The 21586-nt window shown below is 35.7% G+C and overlaps 1 protein-coding gene across 2 annotated transcripts; it reads left to right on the top strand.

Moving 5' to 3' along the window:
* Positions 1-326: 326 nt before the first annotated feature.
* On the top strand, positions 327-17150 carry nms (neuromedin S). Of its 2 annotated transcripts, XM_062068444.1 has the most exons (9): positions 327-431; positions 1554-3695; positions 5665-5980; positions 11675-11721; positions 11805-11858; positions 13549-13575; positions 13753-13806; positions 14119-14193; positions 16962-17150. In XM_062068444.1, the coding sequence occupies exons 3-9, from the start codon at positions 5914-5916 to the stop codon at positions 16968-16970; spliced, it is 333 nt and encodes a 110-aa protein (XP_061924428.1). In that variant the 5' UTR covers positions 327-431; positions 1554-3695; positions 5665-5913; the 3' UTR covers positions 16971-17150. The 2 variants fall into 2 exon arrangements, with proteins under 2 accessions (XP_061924428.1, XP_061924429.1); XM_062068445.1 differs by lacking the exon at positions 327-431 and having other exon boundaries at positions 1298-3695; positions 13552-13575.
* Positions 17151-21586: the final 4436 nt, after the last annotated feature.

The following is a 21586-nucleotide window of genomic DNA, read 5'->3' as shown; positions in this document are numbered from 1 at the left end:
TGAGCACACATCACAGCAGTACAAGCTGTACACTGACTACTCTCAGTAGTACAAACACAGAAGATGTGAGCACACATCACAGCAGTACAAGCTGTACACTGACTACTCTCAGTAGTACAAACACAGTAGATGTGAGCACACATCACAGCAGTACAAGCTGTACACTGACTACTCTCAGTAGTACAAACACAGAAGATGTGAGCACACATCACAGCAGTACAAGCTGTACACTGACTACTCTCAGTAGTACAAACACAGTAGATGTGAGCACACATCACAGCAGTACAAGCTGTACACTGACTACTCTCAGTAGTACAAACACAGTAGATGTGAGCACACATCACAGCAGTAAAAAGAAGCCATTTTGTTTGAGTGTCCCTGTGAGGACCACAAGATGTCAGCTGACTTATGTCTTAATAAGTCCTACTCAGGTGCTCGCTCGTTAACCTCTCTCTCACACACACACACACACACACACACACACACACACACACACACACACAGACACACACACACACACACACACACACACACACACACACACACACACACACACACACTCACACACAGGTCAGCATTGCCACGGCAACTGCAGTCACAATCATCATGTTCACTCAATAATACTATGTGGTACTACTCTGTGCTACTGTGAAGTACTTTCTAGTACTTTGTACTACTCACTAACACATTGTACTACTATGTGCTACTGTGAAATACTTTCTAGTACTTTGTACTACTCACTAACACATTGTACTACTCTGTGCTACTGTGAAATACTTTCTAGTACTTTGTACTACTCACTAACACATTGTACTACTCTGTGCTACTGTGAAATACTTTGTAGTACTTTGTACTACTCACTAACACGTTGTACTACTATGTGCTACTGTGAAATACTTTCTAGTACTTTGTACTACTCACTAACACATTGTACTACTCTGTGCTACTGTGAAATACTTTCTAGTAATTTGTACTACTCACTAACACATTGTACTACTCTGTGCTACTGTGAAATACTTTCTAGTACTTTGTACTACTCACTAACACGTTGTACTACTATGTGCTACTGTGAAATACTTTCTAGTACTTTGTACTACTCACTAACACATTGTACTACTATGTGCTACTGTGAAATACTTTCTAGTACTTTGTACTACTCACTAACACATTGTACTACTATGTGCTACTGTGAAATACTTTCTAGTACTTTGTACTACTCACTAACACATTGTACTACTATGTGCTACTGTGAAATACTTTCTAGTACTTTGTACTACTCACTAACACATTGTACTACTCTGTGCTACTGTGAAATACTTTCTAGTACTTTGTACTACTCACTAACACATTGTACTACTATGTGCTACTGTGAAATACTTTGTAGTACTTTGTACTACTCACTAACACATTGTACTACTATGTGCTACTGTGAAATACTTTGTAGTACTTTGTACTACTCACTAACACGTTGTACTACTATGTGCTATTGTCAAATACTTTGTAGTACTGTTTTCCCATTTTGTAAAACTTTGTACTACTTTGGGTGAGGACAGGTGAGGAGTGTTGGTTGACAGGACGGGGGAGGACAGGTGATGACAGGTGATGACAGGTGAGGACAGGTGAGGACAGGTGAGGACAAGTGATGACAGGTGAGGACATGTGATGACAGGTGAGGACAGGTGAGGACATGTGATGACAGGTGAGGACATGTGATGACAGGTGAGGACAGGTGAGGACATGTGAGGACAGGTGATGACAGGTGAGGACATGTGATGACAGGTGAGGACATGTGATGACAGGTGAGGACAGGTGAGGACATGTGATGACAGGTGATGACAGGTGAGGACAGGTGAGGACAAGTGATGACAGGTGAGGACATGTGATGACAGGTGAGGACAGGTGAGGACATGTGATGACAGGTGAGGACAAGTGAGGACAGGTGAAAACAGGTGAGGAAAAGTGAGGACAGGTGAGGACATGTGAGGACAGGTGGACAGGTGAGGACAAGTGATGACAGGTGATGACATGTGAGGACAGGTGAGGACAGGTGAGGACAGGTGAGGACAGGTGATGACAAGTGATGACAGGTGGGGACAAGTGAGGACAGGTGAGGACAGGTGATGACAGGTGAGGACAGGTGAGGACAGGTGATGACAGGTGATGACAGGTGAGGACAGATGAGGACAGGCGATGACAGGGGCGGACAAGTGATGACAGGTGAGGACAGGTGATGACAGGTGAGGACAGGTGATGACAGGTGAGGACAGATGAGGACAGGCGATGACAGGTGATGACAGGTGCGGACAAGTGATGACAGGTGATGACAGGTGAGGACAGATGAGGACAGGCGATGACAGGTGATGACAGGTGCGGACAAGTGATGACAGGTGAGGACAGGTGATGACAGGTGAGGACAGGTGATGACAAGTGATGACAGGTGAGAACATGTGAGGACAAGTGAGGACAGGTGAGGACAGGTGAGGACAGGTGAGGACAGGTGAGTACAGGTGATGACAGGTGATGACAAGTGATGACAAGTGATGACAGGTGATGACAGGTGAGGACAGGTGAGGACAGGTGAGGAAAAGTGAGGACAGGTGAGGACAGGTGAGTACAGGTGATGACAGGTGATGACAGGTGATGACAGGTGAGGACAAGTGATGACAGGTGAGGACAGGTGATGACAGGTGAGGACAAGTGATGACAGGTGAGGACAAGTGATGACAGGTGAGGACAAGTGAGGACAGGTGAGGACAGGTGAGTACAGGTGATGACAGGTGAGTACAAGTGATGACAGGTGAGGACAAGTGAGGACAAGTGAGGACAGGGGAGGACAGGTGAGGACATGTGAGGACAGGTGAGGACCGGTGATGACAGGTGAGTACAAGTGATGACAGGTGAGGACAGGGGAGGACAGGTGAGGACAGGTGAGGACAGGTGAGGACAGGTGAGGACAGGTGAGGACAGGTGGGGACAGGTGACGACAAGTGACGACAGGTGAGGACAGGTGAGTACAGGTGAGTACAGGTGATGACAGGTGAGTACAGGTGATGACAGGTGATGACAGGTGGTTCAGCAGTCTTGATGTGAGATGAGTGAAAGAAGTGAGATGTGGTCAGACATCTTTAAAGGTCTCATGCTGCTGTGAATGTGGACTCACTTCTCTTGTCTCCACTAACATCTTCTAAGGTGGGCGTCCATCTTTGTCTCCACTAGCATCTTCTAAGGTGGGCGTCCATCTTTGTCTCCACTAACATCTTCTAAGGTGGGCGTCCATCTTTGTCTCCACTAACATCTTCTAAGGTGGGCGTCCATCTTTGTCTCCACTAACATCTTCTAAGGTGGGCGTCCATCTTTGTCTCCACTAACATCTTCTAAGGTGGGCGTCCATCTTTGTCTCCACTAACATCTTCTAAGGTGGGCGTCCATCTTTGTCTCCACTAACATCATTACATCTTCTAAGGTGGGCGTCCATCTTTGTCTCCACTAACATCATTACATCTTCTAAGGTGGGCGTCCATCTTGATGTGCACAACTTTAAATGTTCTAAGGTGGGCGTCCATCTTGATGTGCACAACTTTAAATGTTCTAAGGTGGGCGTCCATCTTGATGTGCAGCTGACACTGGCCTAACGAGGTGTGGCTGCTAACGAGATGCTAATGAAGACACAAGGCCTGCTAAACTAAAGCAAGATGGTGAACATCATCCCCACTTTCCTTTTAATGCTGTTACTCTACACCTTGCACTACATTATACATACATACTCACCATATATACTCACCATTTACCATTTTATATGCTTGTTAAAAATACTCACCATTTACCTTTATGTATACTTATAATAAATATTCACCATTTACCATTACACACAAAAGTATATTATTCACACTATATACCATAATATATAAATACACACTATTTACCATTATATATAAATACACACTATTTACCATTATATATAAACTCACACAATTTACCATTATATATAAATACACACTATTTATCATTGTATATAAATACACACTATTTACCATGATATATAAATATATAAATACACACTATTTACCATGATATATAAATACACACTATTTACCATGATATATAAATACATAAATACACACTATTTACCATGATATATAAATATATAAATACACACTATTTACCATGATATATAAATATATAAACACACACTATTTACCATGATATATAAATATATAAATACACACTATTTACCATTATATATAAATACACACTATTTACCATTATATATAAACTCACACAATTTACGATTATATATAAATACACACTATTTATCATTGTATATAAATACACACTATTTACCATGGTATATAAATATATAAATACATGCTATTTACCATGATATATAAATATATAAATACACGCTATTTACCATGATATATAAATATATAAATACACACTATTTACCATTATATATAAACTCACACAATTTACCATTATATATAAATACACACTATTTATCATTGTATATAAATACACACTATTTACCATGATATATAAATACACGCTATTTACCATGATATATAAATATATAAATACACACTATTTACCATGATATATAAATATATAAATACACACTATTTACCATGATATATAAATATATAAATACACACTATTTACCATGATATATAAATACACACTATTTACCATGATATATAAATACACACTATTTACCATGATATATAAATACACACTATTTACCATGATATATAAATATATAAATACACACTATTTACCATGATATATAAATATATAAATACACACTATTTACCATGATATATAAATACACACTATTTACCATGATATATAAATACACACTATTTACCATGATATATAAATATATAAATACACACTATTTACCATGATATATAAATATGTAAATACACACCATTATAATGTGTCTATTTATAAATATATAAATAGACACTATTTACCATGATATATAAATATATAAATACACACTATTTACCATGATATATAAATATATAAATACACACTATTTACCATGATATATAAATATATAAATACACACTATTTACCATGATATATAAATATATAAATACACACTATTTACCATGATATATAAATACACACTATTTACCATGATATATAAATATATAAATACACACTATTTACCATGATATATAAATATATAAATACACACTATTTACCATGATATATAAATACACACTATTTACCATGATATATAAATACACACTATTTACCATGATATATAAATATATAAATACACACTATTTACCATGATATATAAATATGTAAATACACACCATTATAATGTGTCTATTTATAAATATATAAATAGACAATATTTACCATTATACTCCATTATACGTCTCAGTCAGTTTACGCTACTTGACTTTTTTGAGATACTTTTGACCTGTATTTTCACAGCCATGAACTTCTTTTTACACTTGCGCGACAACACACGTGTTAAATAAGAATAACTTTACAGTCACCCTTTGCCACCATTCATCGCCATCATTTCCCAGAAGGGGCGTGCGTGTCATCATGGTGGGAAGTGTGTGTGTGTGTGTGTGTGTGTGTGTGTGTGTGTGTGTGTGTGTGTGTGTGTGTGTGTGTGTGTGTGTGTGTGTGTGTGTCTAGGTCTGCTCATGCACGCAGGCCATTAATTGATGTGGGATGGCGGTGGCGTGCAGGATGTCAGCCCTCAAAAGTCTGCACCTCACGGCAGCGAGTGAAGTGCACCAAAGCGAAGCGCACCAAGGAGCAGAAGAAAAAGCGAAGCGCACCAAGGAGCAGAAGAAAAAGCGAAGCCCACCAAGGAGCAGAAGAAAAAGCGAAGCCCACCAAGGAGCAGAAGAACTTTTTTGTTTTTGTGTGGCGTGAAAGAAGATGATGAACCTTCCCACAATGCAACACTTGACTCTTGTGTGTTTGTTGTGCTGCTTCAGCTTCACGCGTGAGTTTGACAACTTTTTATCACCTCCATATTTTTATTTCATTGAAAGTAGATTTGTGTTTACATCCTGCTGACACAAACATGAATTTATTATTATAATATTATTTGTGTTTACATTCTGCTGACACAAACATTAATTATTATTATTACATTATTTGTGTTTACATCCTGCTGACACAAACATTTATTTATTGTTATTATATTATTGGTGTTTACATTCTGCTGACACAAACATTAATTATTATTATAGTATTTGTGTTTACATCCTGCTGACACGAACATTTATTATTATAATATTATTTGTGTTTACATCCTGCTGACACAAACATTAATTATTATTATATTATTTGTGTTTACATCCTGCTGACACAAACATTAATTATTATTATAATATTATTTGTGTTTACATCCTGCTGACACAAACATTAATTATTATTATATTATTTGTGTTTACATCCTGCTGACACAAACATTAATTATTATTATTATATTATTTGTGTTTACATCCTGCTGACACAAACATTAATTATTATTATTATATTATTTGTGTTTACATCCTGCTGACACAAACATTTATTATTATTATATTATTTGTGTTTACATCCTGCTGACACAAACATTAATTTATTATTATTATATTATTTGTGTTTACATCCTGCTGACACAAACATTAATTATTATTATTATATTATTTGTGTTTACATTCCGCTGACACAAACATTAATGTATTATTATTATATTATTTGTGTTTACATTCTGCTGACACAAACATTAATGTATTATTATTATATTATTTGTGTTTACATCCTGCTGACACAAACATTTATTATTATTATATTATTTGTGTTTACATCCTGCTGACACAAACATTTATTATTATTATATTATTGGTGTTTACATCCTGCTGACACAAACATTAATTATTATTATATTATTTGTGTTTACATCCTGCTGACACAAACATGAATTATTATTATTATATTATTTGTGTTTACATCCTGCTGGGACAAACATTTATTTATCATATTTATTTGTAAATATTATTGTTGTTAATGCACACATAACCTCAAAATGCAAATATTGCACATTTGACTAAAAACATCACTGATTATTATAAGTAATAAAATGTCCATCACTTCTTATTCATGCTAGCAATATTACTAATTGACTGTCAGAAACAGTCTGCATTATTTATATTATTATTAATATACTTCAATAAGTCTATCAACAACAAGTGTAATAAAAGGCTAACGTGAAAGGATTAAAATGTTTCATTGCGATTAATCGCATTTTTCATTACATTAATGGTGATAATCGCAGACAGATATAATTTTTCATCATTAATGAGTGTTTTATTACCATGATTGGACAATTAATTTGATTTAAATAAATGTTTTTTTAAACGGGTCAACACAAAAAGGACTTAAACACACTTAACAACAATAAAAAAAAAGATCTGCAGTGTTTTGGTGTCTTGCCAGATTTTGTATTTTGTAGGAATACAGAATTTGTATTCCTGCTGTAGGAGCACTTGCATTCAGAGAGGAGGTGCACATTGGTTAAGATAGCACTTTCATGCATTAATAGCACAAAATGCGGAATGTTACGATCATGCTTTTATTGTCAAAGGTGTTTGTTGATGTAATCTGTGATATTTCTACCTGAATCAATATTCTGTACATGTACAAGTTTATGGTACTCATATCTCTGCATGACAATGTTTTAACCTTCTCTATTTGTTAATAAAATGTCATATTTAGCCTGTTAAATATTCTGTAATTGAGGACTATCAATGTTGTAAAATAATATACTCTTTATTTTAATCCATCCATATGCTCAACTGGCGTACTAGCATTTATTAGACAAATCACAGATTACATGACAAAACATCTTTGACAAAGCACGATAGTAATAAAATACATTTTTATTTTGTTAATGTAGTTAGACCAAATGTGAAGCATAGCGCTCTTATTTTGAAGCCGGAAAAGTGTGATGTTTGAGTATGTGTCTCGACATTATGAGTACAGTCTTTCCTTTTTGTCCAGCTTTTATGCCAAATGACTAAAGCAGTCCCAGTAACAAACTACAGGTTAAGTAGTTTAAGTCTAAGTCTAAGTTATGTCATCAACGCACCTCAACTGTCATCTAAACACGCAAGTGAAGCTCCGCCCACAGCAGTGAAGCTCCGCCCACAGCAGTGAAGACCTCTCCCCACAAGATAAAACCCTCGTGTCCTGATATTTCCATAACGTACCTTTTCTTTCTCCATTACTGCTCGACATTTTCTCACTATTGGCTCATCAGGATCGAATGCAGCCCATTTTCACCCTCGGGCTACAAAACGGCCCGAGGGTCAAAAAGGACACTTGTGCATTAATTAATCAATCAATCAATCAATGTTTACTTATATGGCCCTAAATCACGAGTGTCTCAAAGGGCTGCACAAGCCACAACGACATCCTCGGCTCAGATCCCAATTAAGCAGCTTATACTTACCGCCGTTAACTTTTTATAAGTATTATTGTTGGTAATAAGACTATTTACAATGCTAGGGGAATATTAATGATACATAAAATCATATGCACATTAATAATACATTAACAAATAAGATCATATATTAACAGAAAGATTAGTGCTAAATGAGTCATTAAAATAAATACATTTAAGTATGGTATATTATAGCACAGTATTTAAGTATGGTATATTATAGCAGCAGTATTTAAGTATGGTATATTATAGCAGCAGTATTTAAGTATGGTATATTATAGCAGCAGTATTTAAGTATGGTATATTATAGCAGCAGTATTTAAGTATGGTATATTATAGCAGCAGTATTTAAGTATGGTATATTATAGCAGCAGTATTTAAGTATGGTATATTATAGCAGCAGTATTTAAGTATGGTATATTATAGCAGCAGTATTTAAGTATGGTATATTATAGCAGCAGTATTTAAGTATGGTATATTATAGCAGCAGTATTTAAGTATGGTATATTATAGCAGCAGTATTTAAGTATGGTATATTATAGCAGCAGTATTTAAGTATGGTATATTATAGCAGCAGTATTTAAGTATGGTATATTATAGCACAGTATTTAAGTATGGTATATTATAGCAGTAGTATTTAAGTATGGTATATTATAGCAGCAGTATTTAAGTATGGTATATTATAGCAGCAGTATTTAAGTATGGTATATTATAGCAGCAGTATTTAAGTATGGTATATTATAGCAGTAGTATTTAAGTATGGTATATTATAGCAGCAGTATTTAAGTATGGTATATTATAGCACAGTATTTAAGTATGGTATATTATAGCAGTAGTATTTAAGTATGGTATATTATAGCAGCAGTATTTAAGTATGGTATATTATAGCAGCAGTATTTAAGTATGGTATATTATAGCAGCAGTATTTAAGTATGATATATTATAGCAGCAGTATTTAAGTATGGTATATGATAGCACAGTATTTAAGTATGGTATATTATAGCACAGTATTTAAGTATGGTATATTATAGCAGCAGTATTTAAGTATGGTATATTATAGCAGCAGTATTTAAGTATGGTATATTATAGCAGCAGTATTGTAATCAATGGTTATTGATATTTATATTCAACTACTATTACCACCTTTATTCATATTAAAGACAAAAGTGTTGTGTAATGTTTAAAGGCCTACTGAAAGCCACTACTAGCGACCACGCAGTCTGATAGTTTATATATCAATGATGACATCTTAACATTGCAACACATGCCAATACGGCCGGGTTAACTTATAAAGTGACATTTTACATTTTCCGCTAAACTTCCGCTTGAAAACGTCTATGTATGATGACGTATGCGCGTGACGTCAATCGTTGAAACGGAAGTATTCGGACACATTGAATTCAATACAAAAAAGCTCTGTTTTCATCTCAAAATTCCACAGTATTCTGGACATCTGTGTTGGTGAATCTTTTGCAATTTGTTTAATGAACAATGGAGACGGCAAAGAAGAAAGCTGTAGGTGGGATCGGTGTATTAGCGGCTGGCTGCAGCAACACAACCATGTTTTTAGCATAGCTCTGTGAGGTCCCGTTGCTAAGTTAGCCTCAATGGCGTCGTTAGCAACAGCATTGTTAAGCTTCGCCAGGTTGGAAAGCATTAACCGTGTAGTTACATGTCCATGGTTTAATAGTATTGTTGATCTGCTGTCTATCCTTCCAGTCAGGGATTTATTTATTTTGTTTCTATCTGCAGTTAAGCCCGATGCTATCATGTTAGCTCCGTAGCTAAAGTGTTTCGCCGATGTATTGTCGTGGAGATAAAAGTCACTGTGAATGTCCATTTCGCGTTCTGGACTCTCATTTTCAAGAGGATATAGTATCTCAGGTGGCTTAAAATACCAATCCGTGATCCACAATAGAAAAAGGAGAGAGTGTGGAATCCAATGAGCCAGCTTGTACCTAAGTTACGGTCAGAGCCAAAAAAGATACGTCCTGCACTGCACTCTAGTCCTTCACTCTCACGTCCCTCATCCACGAATCTTTCATCCTGGCTCAAATTAATGGGGTAATCGTCGCTTTCTCGGTCCGAATCGCTCTCGCTGCTGGTGTAAACAATGGGGAAATGTGAGGAGCCTTTCAACCTGTGACGTGACGCTACTTCCTGTACAGGCAAGGCTTTTTTATCAGCGAGCACAAGTCGCGAACTTTATCGTCGATGTTCTCTACTAAATCCTTTCAGCAAACATATGGCAATATCGCGAAATGATCAAGTATGACACATAGAATGGATCTGCTATCCCCGTTTAAATAAAGGCCTTTAATGTTGTGTACTGTTGTGTAATGTTTAATGTTGTGTACTGTTGTGTAATGTTTAATGTTGTGTACTATTGTGTAATGTTTAATGTTGTGTACTATTGTGTAATGTTTAATGTTGTGTACTATTGTGTAATGTTTAATGTTGTGTACTATTGTGTAATGTTTAATGTCGTGTACTATTGTGTAATATTTAATGTTGTGTACTATTGTGTAATGTTTAATGTTGTGTACTATTGTGTAATGTTTAATGTTGTGTACTATTGTGTAATGTTGTGTACTAATGTTTAATGTCGTGTACTATTGTGTAATGTTTAATGTTGTGTACTATTGTGTAATGTTTAATGTTGTGTACTATTGTGTAATGTTTAATGTTGTGTACTATTGTGTAATGTTTAATGTTGTGTACTATTGTGTAATGTTTAATGTTGAGTACTATTGTGTAATGTTTAATGTTGTGTACTATTGTGTAATGTTGTGTAATAATCTTTAATGTTGTGTACTGTTGTGTAATGTTTAATGTTGTGTACTATTGTGTAATGTTTAATGTTGTGTACTATTGTGTAATGTTTAATGTTGAGTACTATTGTGTAATGTTTAATGTTGTGTACTATTGTGTAATGTTTAATGTTGTGTACTATTGTGTAATGTTGTGTACCAATCTTTAATGTCGTGTACTATTGTGTAATATTTAATGTTGTGTACTATTGTGTAATGTTTAATGTTGTGTACTATTGTGTAATGTTGTGTACTAATCTTTAATGTTGTGTACTATTGTGTAATATTTAATGTTGTGTACTATTGTGTAATGTTTAATGTTGTGTACTATTGTGTAATGTTGTGTACTAATCTTTAATGTCGTGTACTGTTGTGTAATATTTAATGTTGTGTTCAGATGCCAGTCCTTACAGCAGGTGGGAGGATGACATCGTGTTCAGAAAGGTATTGCTACACACACACACACACACACACACACACACACACACACACACACACACACTTGAATGCTTGTTGTGTGCTTGCAGCTGCGAGAAGTTTCCAGTGAAGAAGAGAGTGGATCTTCATGGAGAGAGCAGCAGGTCGGTCCAGCAGCAGTAGAACATGTCCTTAGAACATGTTCTCCATGTGTTGTGTAGCAGTAGAACATGTCAGTAGTACATGTTCTCCATGTGTTGTGTAGCAGTAGAACATGTCTTTTAGAACATGTCAGTAGGACATGTCCTTACGTCAGTAGAACATGTCCTCAATGTGTTGTGTAGCAGTAGAACATGTCAGTAGAACATGTCTTTAGAACATGTCAGTAGAACATGTCCTTAGAACATTTCCTTAAAACATGTCCTTAGAATATGTCATTAGAATTTGTCAGTAGGACATTTCCTTGAAACATTTCAGTAAAACATGTCCTTAGAAGATGTCAGTAGCACATGTCAATAGAACATGTCCTTAGAACATCTCAGTAAAACATGTCAGTAGAACATTTCCTTAAAACATGTCAGTGAAACATGTCCTTAGAAGATGTCATTAGAACATGTGGGTAGAATATGTCGGTAGTACATGTCAGTAGAACATGTCCTTAGAATATGTCGGTAGAACATCTCCTTAGAATATGTCAGTAGCACATGTCAATAGAACATGTCCTTAGAACATCTCAGTAAAACATGTCAGTGAAACTTGTCCTCAGAAGATGTCATTAGAACATGTGGGTAGAATATGTCGGTACTACATGTCAGTAGAACATGTCCTAAGGACATGTCCTTAGAATATGTCAGTAGAACATGTCGGTAGAAAATGTCCTTAGAATATGTCGGTAGAACATGTCAGTAAAACATGTCCTAAGGATATGTCCTTAGAATATGTCGGTAGAACATGTCCTTAGAAGATGTCAGTAGAACATATCAGCAGAACATGTCACTAGAACATGTCACTAGAATATGTCCTTAGCACTTTTCTGTAGAACACGCCAGTAGAACATGTTCCCCATGCATTGTGTAGCAGTAGAACATGTCAGTAGAACATGTTCTCCATGCATTGTGTAGCAGTAGAACATGTCAGTAAAACATGTCTTTCAGAACATGTCAGTAGTACATGTTCTCCATGTGTTGTGTAGCAGTAGAACATGTCAGTAGAACATGTTCTCCATCCATTGTGTAGCAGTAAAACATGTCAGTAGAACATGTTCTCCATGTGTTGTGTAGCAGTAGAACATGTTCTTATAACTTTTCTGTAGAACATGTCAGTTGAACATGTTCCCCATGCATTGTGTGGCAGTAGAACATGTCAGTAGAACATGTTCTCCATGCATTGTGTAGCAGTAGAACATGTCAGTAAAACATGTCTTTCAGAACATGTCAGTAGTACATGTTCTCCATGTGTTGTGTAGCAGTAGAACATGTCAGTAGAACATGTTCTCCATCCATTGTGTAGCAGTAAAACATGTCAGTAGAACATGTTCTCCATGTGTTGTGTAGCAGTAGAACATGTTCTTATAACTTTTCTGTAGAACATGTCAGTAGAACATGTTCCCCATGCATTGTGTAGCAGTAGAACGCGTCCTTAGAACATGTCAGTAGAACATGTTCCCCATGCATTGTGTAGCAGTAGAACATGTCTCCAGAACATTTCAGTAGAATACATTCTTAGAACATGCCAGTAGAACATGTCCTCAATGTGTTGTGTAGCAGTAGAACATGTTCTCCATGTGTTGTGTAGCAGTAGAACATGTTCTCCATGTGGTGTGTGGTCCCTTCCTAACCTCCCGTGTTCTTCCAGCAGCAGGTCCAGAACCTTTTCAAGAGGGTAAGTTCTCTTGGCACGTGAAGAACACAACAATGTTTTCACCTTCACGTTCTTGTTCATGAAAGAACCATTACGTCTTGTTCTTGTTCATGATAGAACCATTACGTCATGTTCCTACTTCTCTTCCATTGTTCCAAATATGATGTTTGACAAACACGTTCCTTCTTCTCCGCCCAGTTCCTCTTCCATTATGCCAAAGCAAAGACCTCCGATGGCCCAGAAGAACCTTTGGTGAGCAGCACTCCACTCTCATGTTGCATCATTTTCTTCTGTTTCATCACTTTTCTTAAGATAGCATGCTAACATTAGCATGCTAACTTTTCTCAAGATAGCATGCTAGCATTTGAGCTAATCTTATTCATTTCAACTTAAATATCATTGCTTTCGATACTTGCCGCCATCATTTTGGGCCACAGTTTGCTAACTTTTCTTAAGATAGCGTGCTAATGTTAGCATGCTAACTTTTCTCAAGATAGATTTTTAAAGATGGCGAGAGGCGTGGAATATTTTGATGACCTTGAATGTTTTGTTGTTGACCTCCAGTCCAACTCGGTTCACCCGCTGATGAGACTTTCACCACAACTGTCCCAGAGGAGGAAGAAGACCTTCGTGCTGCTGGTGAGACTCAACAACAACAACACCACTTCAACAACACCACCACCACCACTTCAACAACACCACCACCACCACTTCAACAACACCACCACCACTTCAACAACACCACCACCACTTCAACAACACCACCACCACTTCATCAACACCACCACTTCAACAACACCACCACCATTTCATCAACACCACCACCACCACTTCAACAACACCACCACCACTTCATCAACACCACCACCACTTCAACAACACCACCACCACTTCATCAACACCACCACCACTTCAACAACACCACCACCATTTCATCAACACCACCACCACCACTTGAACAACACCACCACCACTTCATCAACACCACCACCACTTCAACAACACCACCACCACTTCATCAACACCACCAACTCTCGATGCTGTTATGTATTTCAACATCATTATTTTTAATTACTTGGATTTCTTTTAGATAACATTTATTAAAAGTATTTCAAAAACACTTAGTTATATGTTAAAAAAATACTGCAAAATGATATACATTTTTCATGAGTAGAAAAATACTGTGAATATTAACTATACTTGAAAAATATTGAAAATATACTTGAAACATTTAAAATGTATTTGAACATAATTGTTTTTAAATACTTGGATTTAAAAAAAAAAAAAAATTTACTCAAAAGTATTTACAAAAATACTTTTATATGTTAAAAAATACTCTAAGAAAAATTGTGAATAAATTATATAAATAAATTATATATTATTAATTATATAACTAATTAATTATTTATTATTATTAAATTATATATAAATAAATAAAATAAATATTGTAAAAAAAAATAAAAAATTAATGAGTACAAAAATACTGTGAATAATAACTATACTTGAAAAATATTTTAAATATTCTTGAAACATTTGAAATATATTCGAACATAATTATTTTTAATTACTTAAAAAAATACTTTTATATGTTAAAAAATACTGTAAAAAATATATTTTTAATAACTAGAAAAATACTGTGAACAATACCTATACTTGACAAATATTTTAAACATACTTGAAAGATTTAAAATATATTTGAACATAATTATTTTTAATTACTTGGATTTTTTATTTTTTTTTACTAAAATTTACTCAAAAGTATTTCAAATACTTTGTTATAAAATACTGCAAAAATGTTCTTAATAAGTAGAAAAATACTCTGGATAATAAATATACTTGAAAAATATTTAAAATGTACTTGAAACATTTTAAATAATGTAAACGTACTCATTTTTAATAACTCTAATTTTTTAAAATATAATTTACTCAAAAGTATTTAAAAACACTGTAATAATAAATATAAATCACAGCAAGTACATGTTTAATGAGTAGAAAAATACTGTGAATAAGAAATATACTTGAAAATATTTAAAATATACTTAAACCATTTGATATTTATTTGAACATAATTATTTTTAAATAATAAAAAATACTGTGAATAATAACTATACTTCAAAAACAATTAAAATGTACTTGAAACATTTGAAATATATTTGAACATCATTATTTTTAATTACTTGGATTGAAAAAAATACAATTTATGCAAAAGTATTTAAAATACTTTGTTGTATGTTAAAAAATACTGCTAACATATATTTAATGAGTAGAAAATACTGTGAATAATAACTATACTTGAAAAACAATTAAAATGTACTTGAAACATTTGAAATATGTTTAAACGTAATTATTTTTAATTACTTGGATTTTTAAAAAAAAGTACTCAAAAGTATTTAAAATACTTTATGATAAAAATACTGCAAACATATTCTTAATAAGTAGAAAAATAATGGAAATAACTATACTGAAAATATTTCAAATGTACTTGAAACATTTTAAATAATGTGAACATAATTATTTTTAATTACTTTTTAAGAAAAATTTAATTTACTCAAAAGATTTAAAAAAATACTTTGTTATATGTTAAAAAAAATACTTCAAAAATATCTATTTTTAATTAGCAGAAAAATACTGTAAATAATACCTATACTTGAAAAATATTTCAAATGTATTTGAAACATTTTAAATATATTTGAACAAAATCATTTTAAATTGGATTTTTTAAAATAACATTTACTCAAAAGTATTTAAAAAATACTTTGTTATATGTTAAAAAAAATACTTCAAAAATATCTATTTTTAATCAGCAGAAAAATACTGTAAACAATACCTACACTTGAAAAATATTGAAAATGTATTTGAAACATTTTAAATATATTTGAACAAAATCATTTTAAATTGGATTTTTTTAAATAACATTTACTCAAAAGTATTTAAAAAATACTTTTGTTATATGTTAAAAATACTTCAAAAATATATATCTTTAATAAGCATAAAAATACTGTAAATAATACCTATACTTGAAAAATATTGAAAATGTATTTGAAACATTTTAAATATATTGGAACAAAATCATTTAAATTACTTGGATTTTTTAAAATAACATTTACTCAAAAGTATTTAAAAAATACTTTGTTATATGTTAAAAATACTTCAAAAATATATATTTTTAATTAGCAGAAAAATACTGTAAATAATACATACATAAAAATGTTATATGTTAAAAAATACTGCGAAAAATATTCATATTGGAGGCACAGTTTTCAAAAATCTATTTAAAATCATTTATTTGGAATGGATTTTAGAATTTAAGGAGGGTGAATGGGACGTAAATAGCCGCGCAGGTCAAGAAGTATTGTTGTGGTGCACACAAACCGACTCTCTTGCTTACAAACTTTGTGTCCTGACAGAAAATCTGAGCCGGACTGCAGAGTCTGGAGGACTGACAAGAACACAAAAGTCAGAAGAGGACGGCAAAGGTCAACTTCCTGCTCGTGTGCCGGGACGTTAAAAACATTTGATGAGATTCCCGGCAGACGAGCTCGATGCTTGTAAACACAACTGTGAGTGTCGCACTTCTGCACCGTGACACAATAAAGAGTCGCACAATCACCTTTGTGGCCATGCTTGCTTCCTGTGTCTGCTTTACAACAACTACACACTTCCTGTGTCTGCTTTACAACAACTACACACTTCCTGTGTCTGCTTTACAACAACTACACACTTCCTGTGTCTGCTTTACAACAACTACACACTTCCTGTGTCTGCTTTACAACAACTACACACTTCCTGTGTCTGCTTTACAACAACTACACACTTCCTGTGTCTGCTTTACAACAACTACACACTTCCTGTGTCTGCTTTACAACAACTACACACTTCCTGTGTCTGCCTTACAACAACTCCACACTTCCTGTGTCTGCTTTACAACAACTACACACTTCCTGTGTCTGCTTTACAACAACTACACACTTCCTGTGTCTGCTTTACAACAACTACACACTTCCTGTGTCTGCTTTACAACAACTACACACTTCCTGTGTCTGCTTTACAACAACTACACACTTTCTGTGTCTGCTTTACAACAACTACACACTTCCTGTGTCTGCTTTACAACAACTACACACTTCCTGTGTCTGCTTTACAACAACTACACACTTCCTGTGTCTGCTTTACAACAACTACACACTTCCTGTGTCTGCTTTACAACAACTACACACTTCCTGTGTCTGCCTTACAACAACTCCACACTTCCTGTGTCTGCTTTACAACAACTACACACTTCCTGTGTCTGCCTTACAACAACTACACACTTCCTGTGTCTGCTTTACAACAACTACACACTTCCTGTGTCTGCTTTACAACAACTACACACTTCCTGTGTCTGCTTTACAACAACTACACACTTCCTGTGTCTGCTTTACAACAACTCCACACTTCCTGTGTCTGCCTTACAACAACTACACACTTCCTGTGTCTGCTTTGCAACAACTACACACTTCCTGTGTCTGCTTTACAACAACTACACACTTCCTGTGTCTGCTTTGCAACAACTACACACTTCCTGTGTCTGCTTTGCAACAACTACACACTTCCTGTGTCTGCTTTACAACAACTACACACTTCCTGTGTCTGCTTTACAACAACTACACACTTCCTGTGTCTGCTTTACAACAACTACACACTTCCTGTGTCTGCCTTACAACAACTACACACTTCCTGTGTCTGCCTTACAACAACTCCACACTTCCTGTGTCTGCTTTACAACAACTACACACTTCCTGTGTCTGCTTTACAACAACTACACACTTCCTGTGTCTGCTTTACAACAACTACACACTTCCTGTGTCTGCTTTACAACAACTACACACTTCCTGTGTCTGCTTTACAACAACTACACACTTCCTGTGTCTGCTTTACAACAACTACACACTTCCTGTGTCTGCTTTACAACAACTACACACTTCCTGTGTCTGCTTTACAACAACTACACACTTCCTGTGTCTGCCTTACAACAACTCCACACTTCCTGTGTCTGCTTTACAACAACTACACACTTCCTGTGTCTGCTTTACAACAACTACACACTTCCTGTGTCTGCTTTACAACAACTACACACTTCCTGTGTCTGCTTTACAACAACTACACACTTCCTGTGTCTGCTTTACAACAACTACACACTTCCTGTGTCTGCTTTACAACAACTACACACTTCCTGTGTCTGCTTTACAACAACTACACACTTCCTGTGTCTGCTTTACAACAACTACACACTTCCTGTGTCTGCTTTACAACAACTACACACTTTCTGTGTCTGCTTTACAACAACTACACACTTCCTGTGTCTGCTTTACAACAACTACACACTTCCTGTGTCTGCTTTACAACAACTACACACTTCCTGTGTCTGCTTTACAACAACTACACACTTCCTGTGTCTGCTTTACAACAACTACACACTTCCTGTGTCTGCCTTACAACAACTCCACACTTCCTGTGTCTGCTTTACAACAACTACACACTTCCTGTGTCTGCCTTACAACAACTACACACTTCCTGTGTCTGCTTTACAACAACTACACACTTCCTGTGTCTGCTTTACAACAACTACACACTTCCTGTGTCTGCTTTACAACAACTACACACTTCCTGTGTCTGCTTTACAACAACTCCACACTTCCTGTGTCTGCCTTACAACAACTACACACTTCCTGTGTCTGCTTTACAACAACTACACACTTCCTGTGTCTGCTTTACAACAACTACACACTTCCTGTGTCTGCTTTGCAACAACTACACACTTCCTGTGTCTGCTTTGCAACAACTACACACTTCCTGTGTCTGCTTTACAACAACTACACACTTCCTGTGTCTGCTTTACAACAACTACACACTTCCTGTGTCTGCTTTACAACAACTACACACTTCCTGTGTCTGCCTTACAACAACTACACACTTCCTGTGTCTGCCTTACAACAACTCCACACTTCCTGTGTCTGCTTTACAACAACTACACACTTCCTGTGTCTGCTTTACAACAACTACACACTTCCTGTGTCTGCTTTACAACAACTACACACTTCCTGTGTCTGCTTTACAACAACTACACACTTCCTGTGTCTGCTTTACAACAACTACACACTTCCTGTGTCTGCTTTACAACAACTACACACTTCCTGTGTCTGCTTTACAACAACTACACACTTCCTGTGTCTGCTTTACAACAACTACACACTTCCTGTGTCTGCCTTACAACAACTCCACACTTCCTGTGTCTGCTTTACAACAACTACACACTTCCTGTGTCTGCTTTACAACAACTACACACTTCCTGTGTCTGCTTTACAACAACTACACACTTCCTGTGTCTGCTTTACAACAACTACACACTTCCTGTGTCTGCTTTACAACAACTACACACTTCCTGTGTCTGCTTTACAACAACTACACACTTCCTGTGTCTGCTTTACAACAACTACACACTTCCTGTGTCTGCTTTACAACAACTACACACTTCCTGTGTCTGCTTTACAACAACTACACACTTCCTGTGTCTGCTTTACAACAACTACACACTTCCTGTGTCTGCTTTACAACAACTACACACTTCCTGTGTCTGCCTTACAACAACTCCACACTTCCTGTGTCTGCTTTACAACAACTCCACACTTCCTGTGTCTGCCTTACAACAACTACACACTTCCTGTGTCTGCTTTACAACAACTACACACTTCCTGTGTCTGCTTTACAACAACTACACACTTCCTGTGTCTGCTTTACAACAACTACACACTTCCTGTGTCTGCTTTACAACAACTCCACACTTCCTGTGGAAGTGTGGAGTTTGCACGAGATTGCGTGTGTGAATACGGAAATGCTAATGTTAGCATGCTAACAGATAATGCTGTAAAATTGGCTAAAAGAGTTAGCATGCTAGCATTTTAAAGTTGGCATGTGTCAAGTACCAAGTCATATGACTCTTGAGGTGCTTGGCTGTAAAATTGGCTAAAAGAGTTAACGTGTTAATGTTAACATGCTAGCATTTTAACGTTAGCATGTGTCAAATACCAAGTTATATGGCTGTAAAATTGGCTAAAAGAGTTTGCATGCTAGCATTTTAACGTTAGCTTGTGTCAAATACCAAGTTATATGACTCTTGAGGTGCTTGGCTGTAAAATTGGCTAAAAGAGTTAGCATGCTAGCATTTTAACGTTAGTATGTGTCAAATACCAAGTTATATGACTGAGGTGCTTGGCTGTAAAATTGGCTAAAAAAAGCTATCGTGCAAATGTTGGAAATGCTAGCTGAGGCTGAGCCAATCAGTGGCCACGATACTGAAGAGTGTTGTCTGATTGTGTGGTCGAGAGCAGTGGTCCCCAACCACGGGGCCGCGGCCCAGTACTGGTCCGTGGATCGATTGGTACCGGGCCACACAAGTAATAAAAAAATAAATACATTTTTTATTTTTTTTATTAAATCAACATAAACACAAGATACACTTACAATTAGTGCACCAACCCAAAAAACCTCCCTCCCCCATTTACACTCATTCACACAAAAGGGTTGTTTCTTTCTGTTATTAATATTCTGCTTCCTACATTATATATCAATATATATCAATACAGTCTGCAAGGGATACAGTCCGTAAGCATGCATTATTGTATTTTTTTATGACAAAAACAAAAACATACCCAGCTCAGCTCCTGTTCTCCTCCATGTGTAAAGTGAGAAACACAGCTGATGCTCCAGAAGGAAGTAACCCCAAAGATAGCAAATGGTAAAAAAAAGAGTGCACATTTAACTTCATAAAGAACCATGATGATGATGATGATGATGATGCATTTCAGGCTAACTAGCTAACTAAGTAGCAGCATTGTTTTAGAGCGGGAATGTAACTTTTTCCTGCAAAACAACAAATGTACGACGGCTGTCTATAGCAGTGGTTCTCAAATGGGGGTACGCGTACCCCTGGGGGTACTTGAAGGTATGCCAAGGGGTACGTGGGATTTTTTTTAAATATTCTAAAAATAGCAAC

The sequence above is a fragment of the Entelurus aequoreus genome, linkage group LG13 (genome assembly GCF_033978785.1).
Source record: "Entelurus aequoreus isolate RoL-2023_Sb linkage group LG13, RoL_Eaeq_v1.1, whole genome shotgun sequence".
In the NCBI taxonomy this organism is placed as follows: domain Eukaryota; kingdom Metazoa; phylum Chordata; class Actinopteri; order Syngnathiformes; family Syngnathidae; genus Entelurus; species Entelurus aequoreus.
This window is presented reverse-complemented; position numbering and strand designations above follow the sequence as displayed.

Excerpts from the sequence above, each read along its gene's own strand:
- nms (XM_062068444.1), top strand. The coding sequence starts at position 5,914 with ATGATGAACCTTCCCACAATGCAACACTTGACTCTTGTGTGTTTGTTG. Across the intron at positions 5,981-11,674 it reads GTGCTGCTTCAGCTTCACGC|ATGCCAGTCCTTACAGCAGG; the intron begins GTGAGTTTGACA and ends TGTTGTGTTCAG. Across the intron at positions 11,722-11,804 it reads ATGACATCGTGTTCAGAAAG|CTGCGAGAAGTTTCCAGTGA; the intron begins GTATTGCTACAC and ends GTGTGCTTGCAG.